The 25,107-nt window shown below is 32.4% G+C and overlaps 1 protein-coding gene across 1 annotated transcript in view; it reads left to right on the forward strand.

Moving 5' to 3' along the window:
- The first annotated feature begins 1,053 nt into the window (after positions 1-1,053).
- Positions 1,054-25,107, forward strand: part of LOC130902027 (opioid-binding protein/cell adhesion molecule-like) — a 312,350-nt gene continuing 288,296 nt past the window's right edge. The window contains exons 1-2 of the mRNA XM_057813826.1: positions 1,054-1,459; positions 16,737-16,844. Coding sequence (XP_057669809.1) covers positions 1,378-1,459; positions 16,737-16,844 — 190 coding nt within the window. The 5' untranslated portion in view covers positions 1,054-1,377. The remainder of the gene's footprint in view (positions 1,460-16,736; positions 16,845-25,107) is intronic.

A 25,107-nucleotide genomic window follows, 5' to 3' on the forward strand; every position in this document is an offset into this window, starting at 1 on the left:
ATGACAGTAAATTGGATTTTCTCCATGTAATATGAAGAAGGGGACATCCCTTTATGTGAATCATAATACCCAAATCAAAATAAATTCGACACATACGAAATATTATTATTTCATAGTAACTAAATGATGAAAGAGAATTGTGATGTAATACTTTGGATGCCAACTAACGGTACAAGGTTTGTTCATTAAAAAATATAATTAGTCAAATATTACGACGCGTTTACACGGTGGAACGGGATTGAACCGGTTCAGACTGGTATATTACAAGTAATAATAAAACGCTACTTAGAAGAAAGAGTTGCTTCAAATTTTTGGAGGAAACTTGGGAAGAATCAGCTTACAAAGAATAAGTCCCGTTAGATCGGCAAGTGTTTCTATGGCACGGAAAGACCAGGACGAGATCTACGTCGAGGACCGATAACAACGATGATGTGCCGTGTGCGAGAGAATTGTTGAACCCAAATTTATAATTTTTTAATAGCTGGTATGTTAATATTGTCACAAACCATATCAGCATGTTGAATGTGTATACTTCGATGGTACAAAAAGTATTCACTGAGATTCAAAACTCGCGTTAAAACTTACCAAGAAAACCTCGATATTATTTCAATTGAACTGGAAAAATATTTCGCAGAACAACGTTTGTCGGGTCAGGTAGTTATATATAAAAATTTTCACATGTACATTTTGAATAGAAATATGGTTATTCATTTGTAGTTGTGTATTCATTGTATATTTCAAACTTATTTTTTTAGTGCATTTTTTATTTAGTTATTTGTGTTTTTGTTGTAAACTTATTTACAAGATCTTGTCTACGAATTGTAAACAATTTTTTAACAATAAAGCATTTTAACTCTCTTTTATTGAAAAAAGCTGTAATTCATGATAAAATGCAAATATTTGAAGAATCTATAAATTTACAATAAACATTCTACGTTATTAAGGAAATCCATATTGAATATAACATCCCTATATTAAAGACTTCTCCCTTAATTGCGGCAACGTGGTCGACAGTCAGAGAGTATGCAAATCGTTCACTCCCAACCGCAAAGTGTGCAACTGTTTCAGAAGTCGTGGCTTACTCGATGGTAGAGAGCTTTTGGCTGATCAGTGCAGAATTACGAAAGCACAGCATCGCACGCTGCTTTAGGAACTAGCGGGAATCTGCCACGCGTTTTTCGTCGCGACGATATTTTTGGCGGGATTCTTTTTATTATTTCAATATTAGAGAAGTTGATACCTAAAGTTGAGAAACTAATATAATATGAACTTAACATGGTTAATAAAAATATGTTTGTGGTAATTTTGAACGTTTCTGAGTGAGATGTATCTAAAATATTAATAATGAAGTTTTTTTATACAGTTTTTTAGAAGGACATGAGAATTATGAGTTTAACGTTCGTGTTTTTTTATACGATTTCTAGTTTTTTTGCTTGCTGTTTGGGTATACTCAGTGGAGGTGAGTCATCAATGTCTATATTTTTTGGAATTATAATACAGTCAGCAAAAAAGTTTGTTAAAAATACCAAAAAACGGTGATTTTATTCTTGAATTTTTATTGGAATATGAAAATACGTTTCGAGTTGATTCGACATACATAATTAATAGAAATTGGTTGGTTTAAAGACACGCGAATAAAGTTTTTCCAAATATTGAGAGAAAATTTTGATAAGATAAATTTTAATAAAAATATTAAATATCATGGTTTTGTTTCACAGTGTATGTTTATTTAAGGTATTTAAACCATTCATATTTTGTTCAAAATAGATACAAAAAAAATTTATAAATAAACATGAAAGCAGATAAATTTTTGTCAAAATGATTTCACTTTAAAAATTATAAACAGGCGGGCGAAATATTAACTATAACTTCATAATTTGAATTGAGACTTTTTTTCCATTTTTTAGTAATTTTTTTTCTTCTGATTTCAAATATACAGAGCGATGTTAAATAATGAAAGAAATTGATGAATTTCTACGGAATAATCAAAAAATCATTTTATTTTTTAGTTACGGAATGTTAAAAAAGGTGATTCACTCGTATTTATTAAACTTCATATTGCAGTTAAAAAAAAGTTATAGCTAAAGAAATAGTTAAATTAAATTAAGTTAAAATTTCATTCGACTTTTTGTCAAATACATCATATTTCGAGTAAAAATGATTTAGAGGTAAATTATGGCTATTTTAAGTAAAGAAATGACGTATCCTTTAAGCAAGTCAATAAAATTTTGGACAAATTAAGGAAAAGTGGCTTTAATAATATTCAAAACGTTGCACAAGTATAAGAAAACGTGAAACTATATTATTGACTATAATCCTGTCAATAATTCACGGAAACAAATATACCCCAACTGTTGGCATTACGTATTCTAGAAAACGAAATCCGTACAAAATTCAGTTACATCAAGAGCCCAATAATGATTATCTTCATCGTCATATATACTTTTGGGACATTTTTTAGGATCTATGTAATGTAAATCGACATTCACTGGATGAGTGAAGAACATACTCAATAGCAGCAGAAAATCTGTATCTGTCAAGAATACTTAATAACACAATTATTATTGATCTTTAATTTTCTGACAAAATATGTTTCTAAACGGAAACAATCCCAATTTACCACATGATAGTATCTGATTACTCTTCGCATTATACACGTGATGATCAAGAGTTTTTAAACCATTGTTTTTCTGGGAGGTAGATTGGTAGACCATGACTATAATAGTGGCCTCCAAGATCTCTAAATATCAGATTTATAAATTTTTTCTATAGGGTTATTTGAAATGAAAGGTTTATGTGGATAAGTCGAAAAATCTATCGAATTAGAGACGAAGAAGAATATGTTCGATGATTTTCAAAAGATCGGTGAATAGAATTTTGAGTGAAAAATTCAATTAAAAAGATCGTTCCTTCAACCGCTAGGATATTAGCAAGGTATACGTATTTTCGAAATGGGATTATGGCAAAATTAAACATCAAAATGTACTATATCCAATATATTTCCAAACTTTTGAATTCCTTTGTATTCATTATCAGGGACTGAAATTATGGTCAAAGTACAATGTAAAAATATCTATAAAAATGGAAATTACTTATATAGATATTTTTACTTTGAACTTTGACCATGATATGATATCAAGGAAACAAATTTTATAATTTTGTTAGATTTCGATTATGAATTGAAGTTTTTTATAACGAGAATCGAATTTTTTATTTGTGTTTTAAATTTTTCCGAGACGACTTTTCTTTGAGGCGATTGCATTTTTGCCTATGGGTGTTGGATAGTTTGGAAAGAGCTAAACGTACCTCTCAATATTAGAGACACGATTCTGTAGAAGTTACCGTTTTGAAATTGAATTTCAAGGATGTATTTGAGGTGAGAACGAAAGAAGCGGCAGTGAATATAATACAGTTGTTAAAGTATTTTTTCATTTCTTCCAAAAAAACTGTTAATCGGAGATTCCATATGTTTAACATATTGTGGTTAATATAATTTTGGGTATAAGAATCGATTATGGTGAAGGGGTTTGGCTATTTGTTGAGAATTTGTAGTTGTTTCTTCTGATACTTTCGTAAAATGGTGGATCCAATATTATTGTGCTATATGTCTCTTGAAAAGAATCATGAATGTATTTGTCTAAGTTGAGTGCTCTTTAAAACTAGTAGTTTTTTAAACACATATGAAAGAGAAATATTTGCGATAGAAGTTTAGAGGTTTTATTACTGTTAGGAATTGTAAGTTTTCTACTGGGCTTCTATAATTCAGTATTGTAGTGCGTTTAATGTAAAATCGATACTTAGTAGTACTCTGTGAATTCATTTGACAACTTATCTCAACATTTTTTCTATATAAACTATTTATAAATAACCAATACAAAAAACAACATATAATGAGTTGTATTAAATGAAAAATGTTAGGAAATTGATACCATTATTTAATAACATTTAAAGTGTCTGTTTCAGTTCATAAATTGACGGTATACTTTTGTTTTTACATTTTTTAAAACTCTGCTTCATTATTGTTTGTTTGTGAGTCAGCAGTCTTGGGAAAAAATTTTAAGTTGAACTTTAACGTACTTAGCCCCAATTTTATAAGTGAAGTTTAAACCCTAAACGTCGGTTTAAACTACGGATATTGTTTAGGTTACGTTTTATAGATGGTGTTTATTGCAAAACTTCAGTTTAAATGTTATCGGCGGTCTGCGGATAGTTTAAACTTTAGTTTTACATGAAACGGAGGAATCGAACCTAATTTTTTAAAATTTTTCATATGATTCTATATCGAATCTTTAAATTATCCCTCTTATTTTCCAAATTTGTTGTGGTTTTATAGAAATCATAGTTTTTTTATCATTGAATTCCCTGGCCAATTCCCTTTTTTTAGATTCGACTGTTTCTTTGTATGTCTACTGTCCTTGAAAATATATTTGTTCGATGGCGATTAATCTAACAATTCAGGAGAAATTGAACTTTTTCGATTAAAACCGACTTTTGTAATATAGGGTGAGTCATGAAGAACTTTACATACTTCTACCACATGTAGAGTCTCTCATGTGGCAATTAAAGAGTGTCAAGTCCTCTTCTTCAGGGTGATCAACTATACCGAATAAAAATCACGAGCAACTCTAAAAACTTTTATTTTTTACCAATTATCATTATTATCATTGTCAAGCGTTATTAATCTGAACAAGAATATATTCTTCTGTGTGTATCTACTTTAAGTATTATTATGTTAGCTTTGGTTAGGTTAGGTTAGGTCTTCTTCTTCAGGGTGATCAACTATACCGAATAAAAATAACGAGCAACTCTAAAAACTTTTATTTTTTACCAATTATCATTATTATCATTGTCAAGCGTTATTAATCTGAACAAGAATATATTCTTCTGTGTGTATCTACTTTAAGTATTATTATGTTAGCTTTGGTTAGGTTAGGTTAGGTCTTCTTCTTCAGGGTGATCAACTATACCGAATAAAAATAACGAGCAACTCTAAAAACTTTTATTTTTTACCAATTATCATTATTATCATTGTCAAGCGTTATTAATCTAAACAAGAATATATCCTTCTGTGTGTATCTACTTTAAGTATTATTATGTTAGCTTTGGTAGAGCTTTTGATAGTTTCGTTCAAAATGCCACTTCAGGTTTCGGCCACAAAATATGCCGACATAATTTTTCTTTATGGGTTCTTTAATGGTAATGGTAGAGTTGCTATATGGAGAATATCACCGGATATTACCTAATCATCAAGCTCCCAGTCATTCAACATTTGGGTCAATTTTCAATTATTTACGAGAGGATGGCACTTTTCCTAATGGAAAAACATACAGGAAGAAGACTTTATTGAAATTGTTAGTATGAACCTCACAATTATCACTAGGCAAGTAAATCAAGAACTATGTTATAATTCAAAAGCGGATAAAGTTTTCAAAAAAATCATCTGTACTCATATCATTTTCAAATAATTCAGCGACTACATCCTGGAGATGAAATCCATAGTTTGAAATTTTGAACCTGGTTCAACAATCATCGACCAATTCTTAGAGACGAATCCCAATTTACAAGAGAAGGAAAAATATGTCTCGTATGTGTGGGCAGAAGAAAACATCCATGCTATTCGAGAATGTCATTCCAGGTTAAGTTGTAAGCTTAACGTGTGAATTGGTGTCATAATGACTAATTAGTAGGTCCTCAATTTTTTTTTGGTCGTTTAAGAGGATAGAGCTATTTGGAGTTTCTACGAAATATTTTCAACATTATGGGGCATCTTTCCACATTTTACTGGCAGTGAGACAACCTTTTCGATTGAAGCATTTAATGATAAATATCTAGCAGCAAAGGTAAAATATTAAGTGAATTTTTCACATAGTTATTCAATTACAAGCTGCGATTTATAGTTGGTTCAATAATGGGGGCAATGGGTGCTTGTAGGAGTAAGGGCCAATTGATAAACATGATTTTCCGTTTGCGGGTGACGTTTGCCGTTTGACGTCTATTGACCCTATGAATAAAATTGACGTTGTTGCCGTCAACCTAAAAAGTTTGTTATTCTTTTTGACGTGTGTATTTCTTTTTGTTTTCGTGTTATTTTTGTGTTTGTTATCTGGAATTTACAGACGATATTAAGGAAAATAAAGAAGAGTTTTTTCTACTTGGAGCATTAGACAAAATCACGTGATAAACGCAAACTGATGTTATTGGCTCTTTTCTATTGCTACAAAAGGTTATACAAACGGCCGCCGGGAATAGATAAAATTCTTTTATGTTGAAAGTCACCATCGGCAGACGGCGATGTCAATCGGCAACTATAAATAATCTAATGCATTTCAATGTTTTTAATTTCGTAACAGATAACGTCAACGACAATGGCGTTAATGAGTTTCAACAAAAATATTTAATAGTTGTGAATTAAGTATATTATTCTACTCTATGACGAAATAAACTACGCAGAATAGCCGGAAAACCTTACTGGACAGAGACAGGAAGTGAGAACATCAGAAAATTGTGCAAAATAGATGACGTCAACGAATGGGTTCTATCAAGAAAGAAAGAATTGAATGAGTACATAAGTTGTATGGATAACAACAGACTGGTCAAGATAGCGCGCGATAAATCCCCATTGGGCCGAAGGAGTACCGGCCGATCCAGAAAAAGGTGAAGCGACAACCTTGAAGCAGGATAGGAGGCAAGGATGTCGAAGATAAAATAGGCGACTACGCCTGATACACGGAAGAAGAAGAAGAAGATTCTACTCGCGTATAATGAGTTATTATTTATTTGGTGATTTCTCTCGCTAGCGCTGGTAGCAGTAAAATTCACTCCGTGAATAATAACCTTCATTTTAAACTCGTATAAACTATTGTTGCATTTTTTGGAGTGACAAAACGCAAAATGTAGTATATGGAAAATTAAACTTAATAATTATCATTAATTCAATTAAGTTTTGCATTCTTCTTAAACTGATATTAAAACAAAACTTTTCATTTTGTTGATTGTTTTTATTCAAACCATGTGGGTGTTTTAACTTTCATATTTTATCAATATTATCATGGTATTGATATTTAAACAGTTACCTGCAGTGGCGGTGTAATGTCAAATTTTATCAATATCTGGTTTGTTTTTTTACGCAGTTTAAATTGAAAAATGACTAATGATAGAGATATAGGTAAAGTATGAATCTTTTCCTAGAAAACAAACATTTTAAATAATCTTCATACGCGATATGAGGCGTCTTTGATAACCCCTTGCAAATATATTTAAACTGCACTTAACATGTACCCACTGATCATACTCTCTTCGTTTGGATATCGGCGTTGTAGCTTTTTCGATATAGCATATTTTGATTTGGGGTCAACTTTCATGACTAAACTACATTTTACTTTTAAGCATTTTTATTAATAAAAATAAAGTACACAGAATTACAAAAGGCACACACACATACATTTCCAAAAAACATACCGCTTCACAGAAAGAAAAATAATAAAAAGTAGAATTAAAACCTAAAATTAACTTCAAAAACTGGAGGTTGTTTTTCCTTTGTTTTTTGACTTATAGCCAACGACTGTATAATCAGTTTCTAAAAATTGTTCTTGAATTTCACACAGATATTTGATTTCCCCAATAAAATTAACCAAAACAAAACATCCTGGTACTAATACTTGTGGATCCGGCTACATATATTCTATCCCATCTACAACTGAACCATTGGTATCGGTATATTATCTAGATCCGCCATGCCAAAAGCGTCTTCGGCTTCATCTGAACTGCTGCTATCAATGGTAGCAAAACTTTTTCCCGGCTTTTTCGTTGGATTATTTGAGTGCTTTGGCCGCCAAAACGATTTAAACGATTTTCCCGTAGTAATTCTTAAAGAATATCTTTAACGATAGGTCCTGGATAGTTAGGGCTTTCGTTCTCTAATGTGCCTGGAATTTTGTCGGAATTTTGTCGAGGGTTGGATGGGTGTATACTACATGCATAGAAACGGTTAATGAGATTTTGCTTCATTGCAGATCCTTCTTGATATCCTGGCTTGATATTGGTTTGTGGCGGAGCTGGGTCCATGGCTTAAAAACGTCCAACGGTTGACATATATGGGTCGAATGTAGCACAAGACAAACGAAACAAATATTATTCTCTTGGCATGAGCTAATTATGGATTCACTAAAATGTTTAAAAACTAAAAAGTTTCAAAACAATCCTTGAAACGTATTTGTGTCTATCCATCCGTAGGAAGTTCTATTAAATCTGCATCCAGTTGCACAACACGGCTTGTCACTATATAGGTATCCTTTAATTCCTCCTTTTTTCCATGTATTGTAAAGGTGTGTGTGTGTGTGTTTTTGGATGCCCTCTTCTATATATTTGTCGCAGATACGAGGTTTTTCGAGTTCTTATTAATTCTATAAGTTCCCTAAACGCTTTAGTGAGTTCACCTTAAAGGTCCAAGTCTCCGTTCCGTATAATAAGGTGCTATATACATAGCATTTCACCATCCGGTACCAGATTTTAAGGTCGAGTGCTCGTAGCATGTAAGCAATTGTCTCATTTTTAGAAAGACATTTCTTGCTTGCTCGATGCTTGATCTTATTTCTATATCTGGGTCTATATTTTTTGTTATCCAATATCCCAGATATTTAAATTTCTTGATATTTTCGATGATGCCACCATTTACGTTGATAGACATGGGTGGATGTTTTGGAGATAATTATGGTTTTGGTTTTTTTGACGTTGATGTTAAAGCCATAATCTTCTCCTATAATTTTTATGCGATCTAAGAGTGCTTGGAGACCCTGTTCACTGTCATCAGTGTACCTTCACATTACATTTTAACATATTCTCTTGCTTCATCTAACGCCTTGGCAAAACTGATAAATGCTGATCATGTATAATATAACGGTGACAAAAGTGTCCCGTCCGCAGATCCACAAACCATGATAGTGTCGCTTTTAAAAAGATTTGAAACTTTTTCGTTTATTTGGTACCCCTTCGATATGTGGCATGGCCTTTTCCAGGATCACCGCCGACGTTTGTTTCATCATACTTAAAAGTATTTTCGAGCCTCACCCCATCCATGTCTGCTGCAGGTTTGTGAAATAAATTTCTAACGTTTTTCTGGAGACAGCAGCGCAGCTTCTATTTATATTACCAGCTAGACGTTGAGCAGCTTCTGTTATATGTAGTTTTAAAGGGCTAAGAGCCCAATCTCTTCCTATAATGTTATACGTAAATTTGGTTACAGCTCGTCGGAAGTTATCCAAATAGGCCTTCGCGAGAATTCTTAAATCCAGAAGATTAAGTGGCTATTTATTCTACAGTGGAAGATATATGTTGCCAATTTTGTGTTGGTAGTTCTCATTGACATTTGCCCATCCGCAATTTTTTTAATTTTCCTCAAGTTGTTCGTCAGAGTAATTTTTGTAATTCCGAGTCCCATAGCTTTTTAAAATTTCATAACCAACTGAAACAAAAAAAAATGTATAAAAATCAAAATAAGTCAAACTCTAAAGTCAAGTAAGGGGGGACTTTAATTGCATATCAAAGTCGCCCCTTCCTTATGATTAACGTGGCCCGTCCGTGTATTAGAACGATTTTTGTACACACAACATTTTTTTATGAAAGTGTGGTCAGGTTCACATCATCTAAATGGATGCTTAATTACAAATTACACTTAACTTAATGGATCCAAAGTTATAAGCACTTAAAAAAAACTAGAATACGGCAAAGTCGCCCTTCAAACTCAAAGTCACCCCTTATTATGGTGCATGAGTACTGATGAGACTAGCTAAGAGAGAAAACTGAAATTTTTCGAAACTAGTTGACATATCAATTAAAATTTTAAATAATTTCCAAGCAAGATGATTACCATAAAGAATGAATGGAAAACATTTTTCAATGGAAACGAAAAAGATTCAGTAGCTGCAAAAAGTACTAGAATGAAATAATAGACACGATATTCAAACCTTAGCGTTTCAATTCATAGTATTTTTATAATGGTCAGTAGGCTCAAATCCATTAACTCCAGTATCAATTGTTTCAAAATCTCTTTTGTCGTTATTCTCTGCCTTGAATGAATTAGAAAGTTTCGAAAGTTAACATTGTCTCCTATGAGATTAAATAATACCACCTGTCTTCATAAAGGAATCCTTTTAAACGATACAATAACTCACGTATTATCATATGCCTTCATGAAATCGCGAAACAATGGGAATTATATTTTCCCTTTATATTTCACAATAGGCAATAAAATTGTTCTGATCCATGTGGATCAGTTGTATGCGACTGAGATGGATCACGAAATCCTCTATAACCATCCGTATTTGACCTATAAAAGAAACATTTTAAATATCGTTTTCCCTCTGGATACGATTATCCCCCATTTTAACTGAAAGGATAGTCAAATACCGGTTTAGTAGCGAGCACTTGAAACTTTCATGGAAAGCGAAGTATAAAAACGCGTGATGCTACAAAGCGCCTACCATATTGTAGGAACATGAGTTAGTTATTTAAAAATTTTTCTAATACTTTAGATATAACTTTATTATAGATTTGCAGGGATATTTGGTAGAAGACAATCTAAATTATCGCCGAAATTAGTTGGTCCTAAAACTGTCGAAACAAATAATAAAAAAATCGTATGATTCGGTAGACAATATAGAAGAATTTCCTTTAGATATTGAAAGTCGGTTTCTGGTTAGTGTGATTTATGAAAATTCAATTCAACAATAAAAAAGACTCTGCGATTAGAAATAACTATAAATCTCATTGGACAACCGATTATCAGTCGAAAGAGAATATAAAAAAATTATGATACAGATATTGGAGTTGATGACTGAAAAAAAACGTGCTAAATGTTAATTTCAACAAAGAAAGGAAGGGACTTGGGTGTAGATGCTAAAATTTCCCAGCGTAACCAAACAAATGAGTCTATTCTCAATGATTATTTGTCCACAATAATCAAATTGAATCTGAATATCTATGAATCTCATTGGACAACCACCGTATTCTCCTGATATGTACCCATTAAACGGAAATTATAACTTCAACGCACGTCAGTCGATAGAGGATATGAAAAATATGCAATTTGTTTTGAAACATAATTTTTTCACACCTTAAATGATAATTTTTATTATTAAGTAAGTATAAGTTGAAAAATGAAATGAATCGAAAGAGCCCATATAAAGAAGTAACCACAAGCAGAAATGGTTGTTTTCATGTGTAGAATGATTTATTACAATTCCAAAAATAGATTGATAAACAAGATTATATTAACACGTACTTTCCCCAAATATACACCATATTATTTTCTAATCCATAATACCTGTTGATATTTATATCTTTTTCACTTGAAAACGATCAGTCATCTGGTTTAAACACACAAATTCTCCTTCCCTTTGTATTAAAAATTTCGCGTTAATTAAGCTCTTTCAAGACTAATTTTCTTGCTAAAGTGAGAGATTGTTTCACTCCAAAGAGGTGCATGGTGTTAAAATCATAGCTAACATAACCTAAAATTGCAAAAAATGCCTTAGTACGGTGTCAGAAACAGAGGTTTTCAAAGTGAAGTCATCGTTTTGCAAAAACGCGTTCGGTGTAGATAAGCTCGAAATTCCATTAAACGGCGTCTTTTGCAAATGACATCTGGACCTTTGACTTGTATATAAATTTTTTGGTTATGTTCTCAAGTTGTAGGCCAGTCATTCGAATTACAACATGCAAACTCCTTGTATAAAATTAAATTGATTTAAACCAACTTACCTATATTATAAATGGTCTTGTTGACACAATGATGAAATGAATTTTCATAAAAATGATAATTTGGTGTATTTCTTTGTTCAAAGTTTCGAGTTTATGATTGCAGCATTATTCCCAGTTGCTGTTTTAGTTGGTTACTTATTTTTTTAATTACTTTGCTAGGTCAATATTTAATAGTTTCTGAATAGAGATAGTCCGGCATGCAAGCTATAATGAATGCGTGAGAGCTTCATTTTTGCCAGGGAGAAAAGCTTTTGTTGTGTAAAATGAATACAGACTGCAAACGCAAGACACAATTACTAAATTTAATGTGGTGTGTTAATTTTTTTAAAAGTATCAGTATGTTCTTGCGCAAACTAGAGCGTATTCATACGAGTGTGTTATGGAATGATCACCGTTTAAAGTATTCACATATAGTGAGTGATAGATATACGTAATATCCAATTCTGATTTACTGTTTTAATTTTATTAAATAGGATTATGGAGAATGAAATATCAAAACTAATCCTACCACTGCGAAAAAACTAGTTAAAGCAATTTGGCAAATTCTTCGAATGTAAAATTGGAGTGGATTTCATTATAATGAAATTTTCGCTCTTTTGGTATCTGTGCACTGTTTCCCGTGACCTAATTTCCATGAAATCCTACCATTTAAAGATTTTTATTTACTTTCCAGAAAAGAACTTTATGGGAATGTCCGTTTTATGTTCACACAAAATGTTTGAATATAGATTTGTAAATAAAGAAATGAAGAATTTCTACCAAGAATTTGAAAAGAATAGAGGAATGGAGCAACAAAAAACAATTTTCACCAAAAGCATGCAAGGCAAGAGATGAAGAGGAAACTTTGAAAGTTGGAAGACATTAACATATAAAATAGCAGCTCTAACGCCGTGAAACGAAAAAAAATACCAGCAGCAACTAAGGAAGAAGTTGCCGAAATGATACGAAACTAAAAAAGCGGCAAAAGCCCCGGAGGAACTTATAAAGTATTATTGGTGACGCACTAACAAACAAAATATACCAATTGATTAAAACTTTATGGGAAAATGAGATAATGTCAGAGGCATTGGATTCTGTAATAATTATGTTGCAAATGAGCAATAAATTGCACTTTTGGATACAGTGTACAGAATAAAGTCAAAGTATCTAGAGAAAGCTTGCTGGGAGAATGCCAGTGTGGATTTCGAACTGAAAAATCCGTAACAGATCATATATTCATCCTTAAGCAGACAGAGACACCGGATTACGAATATAACTTGCTGTATTTGTAATTTTCTCCGATTTTCAAAATGCATATGTGATAGTTTAAAATAATGAAAGACCTGAAAGTACCGATAAAACTGATGAAACTCACGAAAATGACACTCGAGAACACTCAAATAACAAAAATTAAAACAAAACAGAAATTCTCAGATAGCTTCAACACAAATAGAGGACTAAAACGGAAAGATCTTCTATCTACTACATTGTTCAACTTGATTCTGGAATAGATATGTAGATAGATAGATAGTAGAAAGAAACGGAATCAACACCACGGGATCACTAAAATGAAAAACAACATAATTGATAACAGATGATTTGAATATTTTTTCAACAAGTGGAAAGGAATTGAAAAGTACATGCGTACAAGCAAGGCTTTCATAGAAGTGGTAGAAATAAAGAGCCGAAAAGTAATCGAGGATAAATCCAAGTTCATTAAAATGAAGTATCCTAAAACGCATGAGAATAAAAGAAACTTAGAGTGGAATAACACACACAAAGGATAATTGAATTCGAGCAAGTCAACAGTTACGTCTATCTTATCAAAGACAATGGTGATGAGGGAGCAAGGTTAACTCGAGAAAGCGAACAGGCAGGAATAATAAACAAGAGACTCATCTCCAAGAAGACTATTTCCCAAAAAAACAAAAAAACTAATCTACATCTGTATCAGACAGCCATTCGACCGACAGACAGTATTCTATGCAAGCGACATATAGATACTGAATAAGTGGAGGACAACAAGCTCGATATAAGGGGGAGGAAAATACTAGGAGGGAAAAAGGATGGAGATATATGGAGAAGGGCAAACCAGGAATTGAGGAACCTGCATGAAATTAGCAGAATCATGAGATCCAGGAGACTAGGAGCTGAGACACTTAGATATGATGTCGGAATTAAGAAGGGAAAATAAAATGTTTTGGTGGATGTATTGATATCTAGTAAGCCTAGACCAGTTCCATGCATAAACAGAATATTGCGTTACCATAGCAACGAATAATATCTTATTAAAGTGTCAGTGTAAAGTTTGACGTCAAAAAAGTGAACCAGAGTTACGCAATCAATTAAAAGAAAAAAGATGTCCACCGAAAATGTGCAAATCGAAAAATTGGAGTATTGAGCCATCATCAAGTACCTGTATTTAAAAGGGTTAAGATTGGAAAAATTGGACTACAAGCTTCAAAACAGGTAAATTTTTCATTGAAGATGATGACCGATCGGGAAGGACAGTTTCTGTGTCAGTCCCCGAAAATATCGATGCAGTTCATGACATGATTTTATCACACTGTTGAATTGGGCTAAATCGCATATCTGAAGCACTGAATATTTCATACGAACGCGTTCATCATATAGTTCACGTCAATGTGAACATGAGAAAAATTGTGCCCAAATGTTTGAATGTTGATCAAAAGCGTGCAAGGGTAGAAGCATCGCGTTCGATCTGTGCTCGATTTGAAAACGATGTAGGCTTCTTGAATCGAATTGTTACTATGGATGAGACTTGGGTATATTTCTACGATCCAGAAACAAAGCAACAATCGATGGAATGGCGATACTCTGGTTTTCTATGACCTGAGAAATATCGTTTCGAAAAATCTGCTGGAAAAGTTCTTGCTTCAGTTTTTTGGAATTGCCATGGAGTAATCATGATTGATTTTTTGGATAAGTGTAGAACAATAACTGGAGATCACTATTTGACTTTACTGACCATTCTACGGAAAAAAATCAAAGAGACAAGACGCGGAAAGCTATGCAAAGGAGTTTTGTTTTTGCAAGACAACGCCCCTGCACACAAATCTCATATTGTAATGCAAAAAATTCGTGATTTAAGGTTTGAATTACTAGAGCACCCCTCTTATTCACCAGATTTAGCTCCGGCGGGCTAACATCACTTTCCTCGACTGAAAACCGTTTAAATGGTCGTAAATTTTCTTCCAAAGAGGAGGTAATAAAAGAAAAAAAGAAAATAGAAAGAAGAAGAAAGAAAAATATTTTTTAGAAAAAAGACGCAATCAAAGATGTGACGATTTTTTTCTGAAATTTTCAAGAAACAGATACGGTACTTTTTGCTTTGTGACGTTCTTAACCGAATAAAAAATTGATACTACGCATGCTGCACAACTAAAATGGAATAGATTAATCTGGATCAGTGACATTTCTCGACAGTGGCGTACAGCGGTTATTATTTATATTGCATTTGTGCCAATTTTTCTAGTAATAGGAGACAATATTCTATATTGAATGCTACAGAAAACTAAAAAACCGAGTTAAGTCGGTCAATCTGGAAGGTAGCGCAAACTTATATTGATAAGTGGTGACATCTTCATGTTGAGGTCAGAAACTTTTCATACAACCCTCGTACATAACTTTTTATAAATTCAATGAAAGTTGGACGGACAGCAATGCTTTGTCTTTCATAGTACAAGAAGAAATGGGAATTTTTCGAAGCCAACACTGTTGTTAACGGTACGAAAAGATTAGTTCTTTATATTCCGATCAAATAAAAGAATGGGGCTGATAACGATCATCATTTTTCAAGCTATTCGATAATCAGAAGGGGAAGCCTATCAATAAAACTTCTGCATGCCAATTTGTGTTCTGCATCGGTTGAAGAGTTTTTGGAATTGGAACTATATAAATCCTCATATTTTCGGAATAGCATCTCATGATTAAATCTACTTGACGATGTGGATCAGATTTATGAACTCACATTTTTGTAAATTACTCTTATAAAATTATTACTTCCTATCAAATAAACAGAAATCATTCCTTGGAATTAAAATCATAGATTGTGAATAAAATATGAATCTAAGGCTCCTGACATTTTAGATAATTAACCGACCCACCAGAACTTCAGCTGAAAGCATCAGATATATCATACATAATGAAAACTTGACAAGATACCATTCTACAGATAACATTGAAAATAATAAGTATGAAGTGGAACGTCCAGTTTGAAATTAAGCTGTTGAAGTTGGATGTTTTAAAAATGGGGCTTATCAGCATCAAGTGATCATCAAGTTGTAATATCCCAAGATTAGTGCATTCAATGAACGGAGATGATGTTTGTTCAACGTATCTATGATCAATAATCCATAGTATGCTTTTGGTCAACATTCAAACATTTGGGGATCCATTTTGCAGCAATTTTTCTCGTGTCCAAATTGACATGAACTATATGATGAATGCGTTCGTATGAAATATTCAGTGCTTCAGATATCCGTTTTAGCCCAATTCGACGGTCTGATAAAATCATGTCATCATCAATATTTTCGGGGACTGACACATAAACTGGCCTTCCCGATCGGTCATCATCTTCAATGGAAAAGTTACCTCTTTTGAAGCTTGCAGTCCAATTATTCACGATCGCATACGAAGGACATTGATCACCAAAGGTATTGAGCATATCTTCGTAAATCTGCTTACCTCTTATCCCTTTTAAATACAGATACTTGATGATGGCTCGATACTCCAATTTATTACGTTTACTTTTTTGACGTTAAACTTTACACTGATACTTCTAATAAGTTATTGTTCGTTGCTATCGTAACGTAATTTTTTGTTTATCCATAGAAATAGTCTAGGTTAACTAAATATCAATACATCCTCGTATACACGACGCGACGTATTGCTTAGAGGTTATGCAAAAAATCTAAATTGGCCTTATTCCTTACCGTAAGTTTATATATTGGACTAAATAGTTGCTTGATTTGTTTCAGGTTCCGTGTTCAGTAGTCATGGATCTCCCAGATTTATATCTAGAGGAAATACTTTCAAAGTTGTTACTGGCGATACAGTGGTACTGCCGTGTGAGATACAAAATTTAGGTAATTTTTAAATAATTCTTCTAATATTTTGTAGTTATTGTAAATAGAATAAAGAATGTGATGAATATAAATTGATCCAGAAATCTGCCTACGAATTTAGGAATGAGAATTGGCAGTTTTTTGTATGGTTCACAGATTCTATATTTCAACTACAACGTACTATTTTAGCCAATAGAACAGACGAACTTGACCGCTCTGTATTGTTTCTGTTCATAGAATCTAGTACAAAAGGAAACTTGCCATTCTAATTTGCAATTAAAATTGAGACTAATTACTATGCAACTAATATTTTGTCACTTCATACATAAAAAATATATGCAACATATATTTCATACCAATGGCGCTTTTTCATAGTCAAATGGGGAGATCAAAATTTGTATACGAGGAAGTTCACAACAAAGAAAACAACAAAGAAACAACAAAGAAAACACAAAAATTTTGAAAAAAATATATTTATTTTTCAACTTTATCTTCGTTTAGCTCTACACGTTTCCTAGCGATGTTAAATAAGTTCGATACCATTTTTATAATACGAATCGTTAAGCACCTCAGAATACCCATGAACTGCCAAGATTACCTCTCCATTGTTGGAAAATCTTTGACTACCGAGTCATTCGCTTAAGTCTGGTAAAAAAAATAATCCGAGGAAGCTAAATATGACAAATAGGGTGCATGAGGGGGCAATTGAACTTTTTTTTCATTTATTTTGGTCATTTCAATAACGGATTTGTGAGCTGGTGCATTGTCTTGTTGAAACAACTTTCTTCTCAGCCAAATACAGCCGTCTTTGCTTGATATCTTCGTTCAAACGTTGCAATAAGTTCGCATAGTACTCGTCGTTTTTCAAGATAGTTAGTGGTAGGGTTCACACCAGCATGGCGACATAGCGACAATTGTCGCCAAATCATCAAGAAATGTCGCCAAAATCATATACATCGACGACAAATTTGTCGCCCAAAATATTTAAAAAAAAACCTATGTGTTATATTTACTGTGCTGTTTTTGCATAAAAGAATTTATATATGCCGTAAAAATATATATAAAAGTGTGTGTAGCATGCATATGTTAATTTTTTTACTTTTGTCCACCACGTTATATTTTTGGACCACTAAATTTTCATTGCTGGTTTGAACCCTAGTTAGTGGAAATATTCCCACGCGCATCCCATGACCTGGCTTGAAGATGGAAGGGTCCTTGCCTTCTTTGGAGCCGGCTCTTCTTTTTCAGTCTATCGTCTTGATTGTTCTTTAGTTTTGCGAGTGAAGTGATACACCCTCTTTTCATCCAAGTTATGATCCGGCGCAGACATTCGGCTTCATTTTTATGAAGCATTGCCAAAAACATCTTCACGACGCTGTTTTTTTTTTCCATTGTGAGCAAATGCGGCACCCACTCAAAATTTTCAGTTAATATGTGATGTATGGCTCCTTTTGTGATGCCTACTATGTCTGCTAGCTCGTGGACCTCCAGTCAACAATCGTCCAGTACCGCTTTGTTGATTTTTTCCAATATTTCTGGAGTCGTCACCTCATTTGATCGACCTCAGCGATTTTGGTCTTCGCAGGTCGTACGGCCTCGTTTAAACTCCGCTACCCAATATTATACTGTTGATAACGAAGGAGCAGTCTCACCCAGAGACTCATTTAATGTCTTTCAAATAAAAGTATTGTGCTTTATTAATAATCTTTTATTAATGACTTTACAGACTTTGGTGACGATTTCTCAATTGAAATTTTAGTAACTTTCTTTTAAACTTAGCAAGTCGTCATCTTATCTGTCCCATCCATGTCAGATGACCATAGCAAATAGTAGAAGATGACCATATTATTTCTTCGTCCTTTTTCCTTTTCCTTTCCCCTTGCTTTGATTTTCCTTGTCTTTTAGTTTGCCTTTTTTCCACATGTATCGCGAGTATTTTCAAACTGAGTACAATTTTCATGAATCCATTTAAGACAGTAAATACACTGAATCCAATCTTAGGTGTTTCCAGTTTTATAGTACTTTCCGAATTTACTTTGATTAGAAATATTAGGTTGCATTGGTCCTTTATTTTGCATTTCATGGAAGTCTGATATCAAAGCTTAATTAGGAATAATGAACTATTCCAGTAGAGCTGAACCCAGAAGAAGCATTCCGTTGAGGCGTAGACTTTAAGGTTCTGTCTAAGGGTTGGAGATAATGAGTAGTAGTGCTTGGTAAACAAAAAAGGAATAATGTCATTTGCTTCGGCGATTTGAAGAACTTTAGCCGAACAATGCGATGCAATTCTATCAACCTAGCCAGTCGGTTTTCGAAAAATAAAAATCTCTTTAAGCCAAGCTGTGAGGATATACGATAGGCCGATTTTTGTGACATATAGAGGACGGAACCTGGAGGTAGACCATATTTGTATTCCTCTTTTTGTTGCCTTTCAAGATTCAAGTGGGAGGTGGAAATACTCCTTCGGCACTGCAGCAAGCTATCACTGTCACAGGCTCTCCTTTTTTCGTTGATGTTATTGTGGCTACCTTTTTTTCCTTTCTTGGCTATCCAGGAAAATTATTCAGTTTCATCTATATTAAATATATTGGAAGGCTTGTTCTCCTTCAAAACGGTTTTTAAAAGTTTGAAATATGATTTTACATCATTTCGATTCATACCTCTCAACCCATTCAATACTGCAGCAATTTTCACAGATTATCACTGAGTACGAGGCTATTTGAGATACACCGTTGGCTCTGAAGGAAAGGTTTTTTGATACAAATTATTTGATGTAATGTTAATTAGAGTTAATAAAATGATTAAAAAAATCCCGAGGTCCTATTTCTAGTATTTAAGCGGCACGCTCTCCGTCAGTGGTAAAGGTGTCAGTTCACCTATGTAGCGGGTAGCCTACTTCGTGACTTACCTTGTAACTAATTCGTTGCTGGTTCCAAGACCGAGAAATTAAACTAATAATAATATACATATTTTATCTTTTTTTTGTCAACCAAATAAAATTGTTGTAGGAAATATAATAAATAAACAACCTTACATTTTTCTTAAAAAACGTTTACTATATGTACCATTTTTCGGAAACTTAAATTAAAATTACATTTACAATTAACAGTAGAATTAATATAATAAAATTTATTGGAATTCCATTAAAATTATATTTACAAACAATACACTTATGTACTCCAATTACAATTCCATATTTTTATGATAATTTACGAACAGTCAACTGAGCACAAGGGGGTTTATTTGGACAGGTCTGGCCGGGGTTTTTCTCTGAGGGATGTTCATGAATATATCGTATTATAACTTCTAAAAGTCGATTAAAAAAAAAGAACAAAAATACACTGTGAGAAATATAGAAACGATATTGTTTTTATAAGTTAGAATGGGATGAAGTGAAATCAGAAAAAATAAAAACAGAATGTTTTATTGAGAAATATATCCCAAAACTTGAAAAATAACTAAAAATACAAAACAAAGAATTTAAAAATGATCTTAATGTAATTAATGTTTGGTCCAATTTACAAAAATCTATAAATACAACTTGCGAAGTTATTTATAAAAAATAGCTTTATGAAATAGACTGAATGAAATTTTGGAATTTAATATTTTTAATCAGAAAAAATGTCAAGTTAGTTAACGATTTAGTTATTTAGTTGTCTTATTTGTTTTTCAACATGATTTAACTTATATACAGGTGGAATTTAAAAATTAATAGCTATAACAAAAGTAAATCTACGAAAAAACTTTTTCACTTAAATTCAATTTAAAAAAAGGTAAAATTTCACTTGTCCGATTTTAATACGGTGAACGGCGTATTGTACACTATTTCTTCGAGAATCACGGGAGTACAAAATTGAGTCCTTTGGTTGTAACGGATAGTTTGGTGTCGAGTTGTAGGTGAAGGGAAACGAGCGTGCCGGCACGCTCTCCGTATTGAATAGGTTAAGCGAGCAATAGACATTTCTTTCGATTTATGTATTTTAATGTATTGATTTCTTTCTAAAAACCCAATCACAAAACCATATCCAGCTTTTTCGTTCTCTCTAGTGAATTTATGTTTCAAATTTAAATGCCGTGCAAATTTGAATACGATTATCCACTCCTAGTTAAGGGAAATCTCATATAATCTACAGACTCATTTTTGATGGAATTTACTGAGTTTGATAACTGATTTTGTGTTCGGCTACCATGGTACGATATTCGTGGGTATTTTGGCTTCTGAAAACAAAAAGTAATTTGGTTAACAAATAAAAATAGTAAGGCCATATAAACCTTAAAAAATATGGTCATATAATCCATACCTTTAGGATAATATGACCGTACAAACAAAAACACTGACTGAGTAAAATAATTTTGACGATTTTGAGGATATACTAACAACAAAACATCAAACTACAAGATAAAAGTGAAATTGATACAAAATCGATTATGGAATCACGTTCAAAAACGTAGAAACTAACGTGTACTAATAATTTTTGAGATGGGTTTAACATAAAACCAATAAAATGCTTGCCTTTTCAATTTATATAATAAACAAACGCACTGGTGATAGTTAGCGTCATTTATTAGTAAGAGCTGGATTTTTTTTTACTGGTCATCTTAAACGACTGGCCATATCCCCCCAATTACCCTATAGGACGAGGAAAACGACGAATTCCTTTACGAGAAGGTAGATAGTGACTTTGGACTTTATTTGGTTCGTTTCCAATTATTCTATATTTATATCTCTTAATATTCATACAATATTTTTAATGTCAAATAGATTCTCACATGCATCTACACAATTGATTTTGTAAATTTAATATGATCATAATTAAATGAATCGACATTCAAATAATACCAGTAGACTAAATGCTTCAGTAATAATAATTTCGGTCATAGGATTTTCTATTCATATAACGTGCGCTCAAATCCAATTTCCCATTTAATTGCGATTATCTTGTACGGGGTAAAATGTCGGCAGTACAAATTAATTTCTAGGATATAAATGTTATTGTATGTGAATAGTTCATACATAATTTCATGGTAAATGACATCTATAGAGACCATGATATATGACTGAGTTAATGCGTATCACAATATACAGGGTCACCATTTATATTCCTTTATCTACTCTTGGTGGTATTGGAATTTCAATTTAACCATGGACAGGATCAGAAATTATTTGAATATATTTTTAGATACTGGAAAATGATATGCATAAAGTGTTAATACGTTCGTTAACATTTTATTGAACTTTGAAGTTCAAACTTTATGCTGATTCATTAAACAAAATTTATAGTTATTAATAATAAATCAATCGATTGCCCAAGTTACATTACAGTAATTAATTAACAACAGTTTGAGCATGAATTGGTCAGATTTATCATTTGTTTGCCTAAAGATATTCAAATATAGGAGGTTCTATAAGAGTCGGTAAAATTTCTTAGTTAAAATATTTTTCTTAAATTCGTTTTGTCACTTTTACTTGTCATAATCTTCCGTTATGATAACGATATATTAAAACTGTAGATGTCTGCCCTTGAATTAATCCAAATGATACCTACAGCAGGTAGGTACTATATTATGGGTGTCGCAGGATAAGTTATTGTGATTTGTCCAAATGCATGTTATAATATTGAGTCAATGTATATATCCAAGTTACATGAATTTTTCTCTTGTATTTTGCTTTAATCTGGAGAGTTGAGTGTATGGATGATTATTATTCGAACAGCCATATTTCAAAAACCAATTGTGCTAATTGAGATTAATCCAAAATTAGGTTATAGGTAACGTTAGAGAGTATGTTCAATAGTTTTTTAGAATATTCTAATGAGTACGAGCATATATAACATTGGCCGACAAGATTATCGTAACACAGGCGAGACCTTCATTTTTAAAATGTTAATACCCGTTTAATAATAGAAAAAATATTTATTGAGCCCTAACACATACCACTTTTCAATAGCTTAATTATCCCTGTTACATTAGCAGGTAGGTAATTTTATAAGAGGGCGAAAAATTTTGTTAGCCAAAGAGTCAAAAGTTACTACCTTTAGAAAAAGAATGCTACATTTTCTGCATTCTACAGTATGGAAAATTCATTGTGTGCGTGTACCGATATTGATGGTATAATGAAGTAACTTGATATTGAGCATCCCAGTGAGTGGCGCCTATTTATTGACTCGTCTAAATACAATTTAAAAGCAGTGTTATTACACAATGGAAATTTAAAACAGTCCACACCAGCTGCTCATTCTGTGAAGATGAAATAAATTTATGGAAATATTTGCTTGCTTTTAGACAAAATTAACTACAACAAGTATAAGTGGCATGTATGTGGGGACCTGAAGGTGATTGGAATTTTGATGGGACTTCGGGGAGGGCTTACGAAACATTGTCTATGAGACAGTCGGTCAGTAGATGAACACTATATAAAAAAATGGCAAGTAAGACGTGTAGATTGGTAAGATTGGCAAGATTGGTAAGATTGGCACCTATCTGTTAATGCGTTAAGAAAGCCTATCAATTCTGACTTTTAATTTACAACCCGTAAATTCACTAATGCATCTTTGTAGAAATTATTTGCCAGTGCATCGGACAACAATAGTCGCCATTAGGTATGAATGTTCGTATTGCTAAAGATATTATCTTCAGATCCGTTGTATGCCGACCATATTTGTGAGTAGATAAATTTTGTTGAAATTTTATTTCTAAATAATTATCTCTCTGATTTAACGTATATGGATTACCATCGGTGGCACTACTTATATGAGAATCTTCAGAGTTAACGTCAGGAGTTATCATCATCATCTCCTCATCTTTATTCACTAGTGCCGGATCATTTTCTTCAATACTGAATAGTTTTTCAACTTTGAACTTCCAGAAAAAGGAAAATAATTTATACGTCATAGTTCAGCTTCGCATGTCTTCATTACCTAATGATGGCATCATGTATCATAAAATTTTCAGATAATTTAGTCTAGTTTGTTAACATACGACTATCGTTAGTAAATATATTAATATTTGTTTTTTTATTCGTGTTTGACCATGAAAAAGATGAAATTGTATGAATTTTTGTGTATTGCTGTTTATTGATTGATATTCTATCAATATTCTCAGTTAAAATTAGTGGTTAGGTTAGGTTAGGTTAAGTTAGGTTAGGTTAGATTAGGTTAGATTAGGTTAGACATGCGAAGTTAAACTGTGATTGTATAAATTATTTTTCTTTTTCTGGAAGTTCAAAGTTGAAAAACTATGTGAAGGGATGATTTCCGCACCCTACATATATATTTCAAATTTTTCAGCATAATTTTCTCTATAACATACTAAAATTTTAACGAAATCGGAGGGGTGTAACTTAATCTAGATAATTACCAAACCATACATATTTTGAATAAATAATAACACAATTATCACTTATAATCCCCTAGAGTTTGATTTATTTTAGTGAATTTTTGGGAGATACGATTTTTTTGGACCAAGAAAAATTTTCGTTAAAAATTCGCAGCCTAAAATAGTTTACGGAGATTAATTCAAACTCGTGGGAGATTCGGTACGAACATTTTATATCAACTAAAAATAAAAAATGAAATTTTTGACATATTAATAAGCGTTTATTTTGATTTGATGTTTGGTGACTTAATAAATTGAGGTAACTATGACTCGACTAGTTTTAAAAGCGTATTGAAGTTTTATTTGTGAGAAAAAAATGTTGTGATTTGGAAAAGATAATTAGTAAGAAATAAAAGTTGAAGTAGATAACTTGATACCGTTCAATGCAAGGCAATTAAAATCAACAATATGAAAACAATTTTTGGCATTTTGTGAAGAAAGTACACAATTGGAGAAGAAATATTATGTAGTGGAGCTATATAAAATTCTAGATGATTGGGGATTAAACATGAAAAAGAAAAATTCAGAATACTATAAATGGAAATAATGATTTTATTTCCTATACCTATAGATATTTTGTCAAAAAAAACCTAGTGCTCCTTATTTAGGCTTAGAATTAGAAATCAAATTCCAAAAAAGCTGGAATTTTTAATTGATGTTACCAGTAGATAACATGTACGAAGACTGCTACAAATATTTATAATTGGAAATGGCTTTATTGTTTATAAAAATATTCTTCACTAAGATTATACACTTTTGTATGCGTCTCAACCAATTGTTAAACCATTTTTTCCATTCTTATTAAGCTACCTCCAAAAACATGTGATTTGAACGCATGAACCGCTTCTTCTGGTGAAGAGAAGCGTTGACCTCGCACTTTATTTTTGTTTTGCAGAAATAAGAAAAAGTC

The sequence above is a fragment of the Diorhabda carinulata genome, chromosome X (assembly GCF_026250575.1).
Source record: "Diorhabda carinulata isolate Delta chromosome X, icDioCari1.1, whole genome shotgun sequence".
Classification (NCBI taxonomy): Eukaryota; Metazoa; Arthropoda; class Insecta; order Coleoptera; family Chrysomelidae; genus Diorhabda; species Diorhabda carinulata.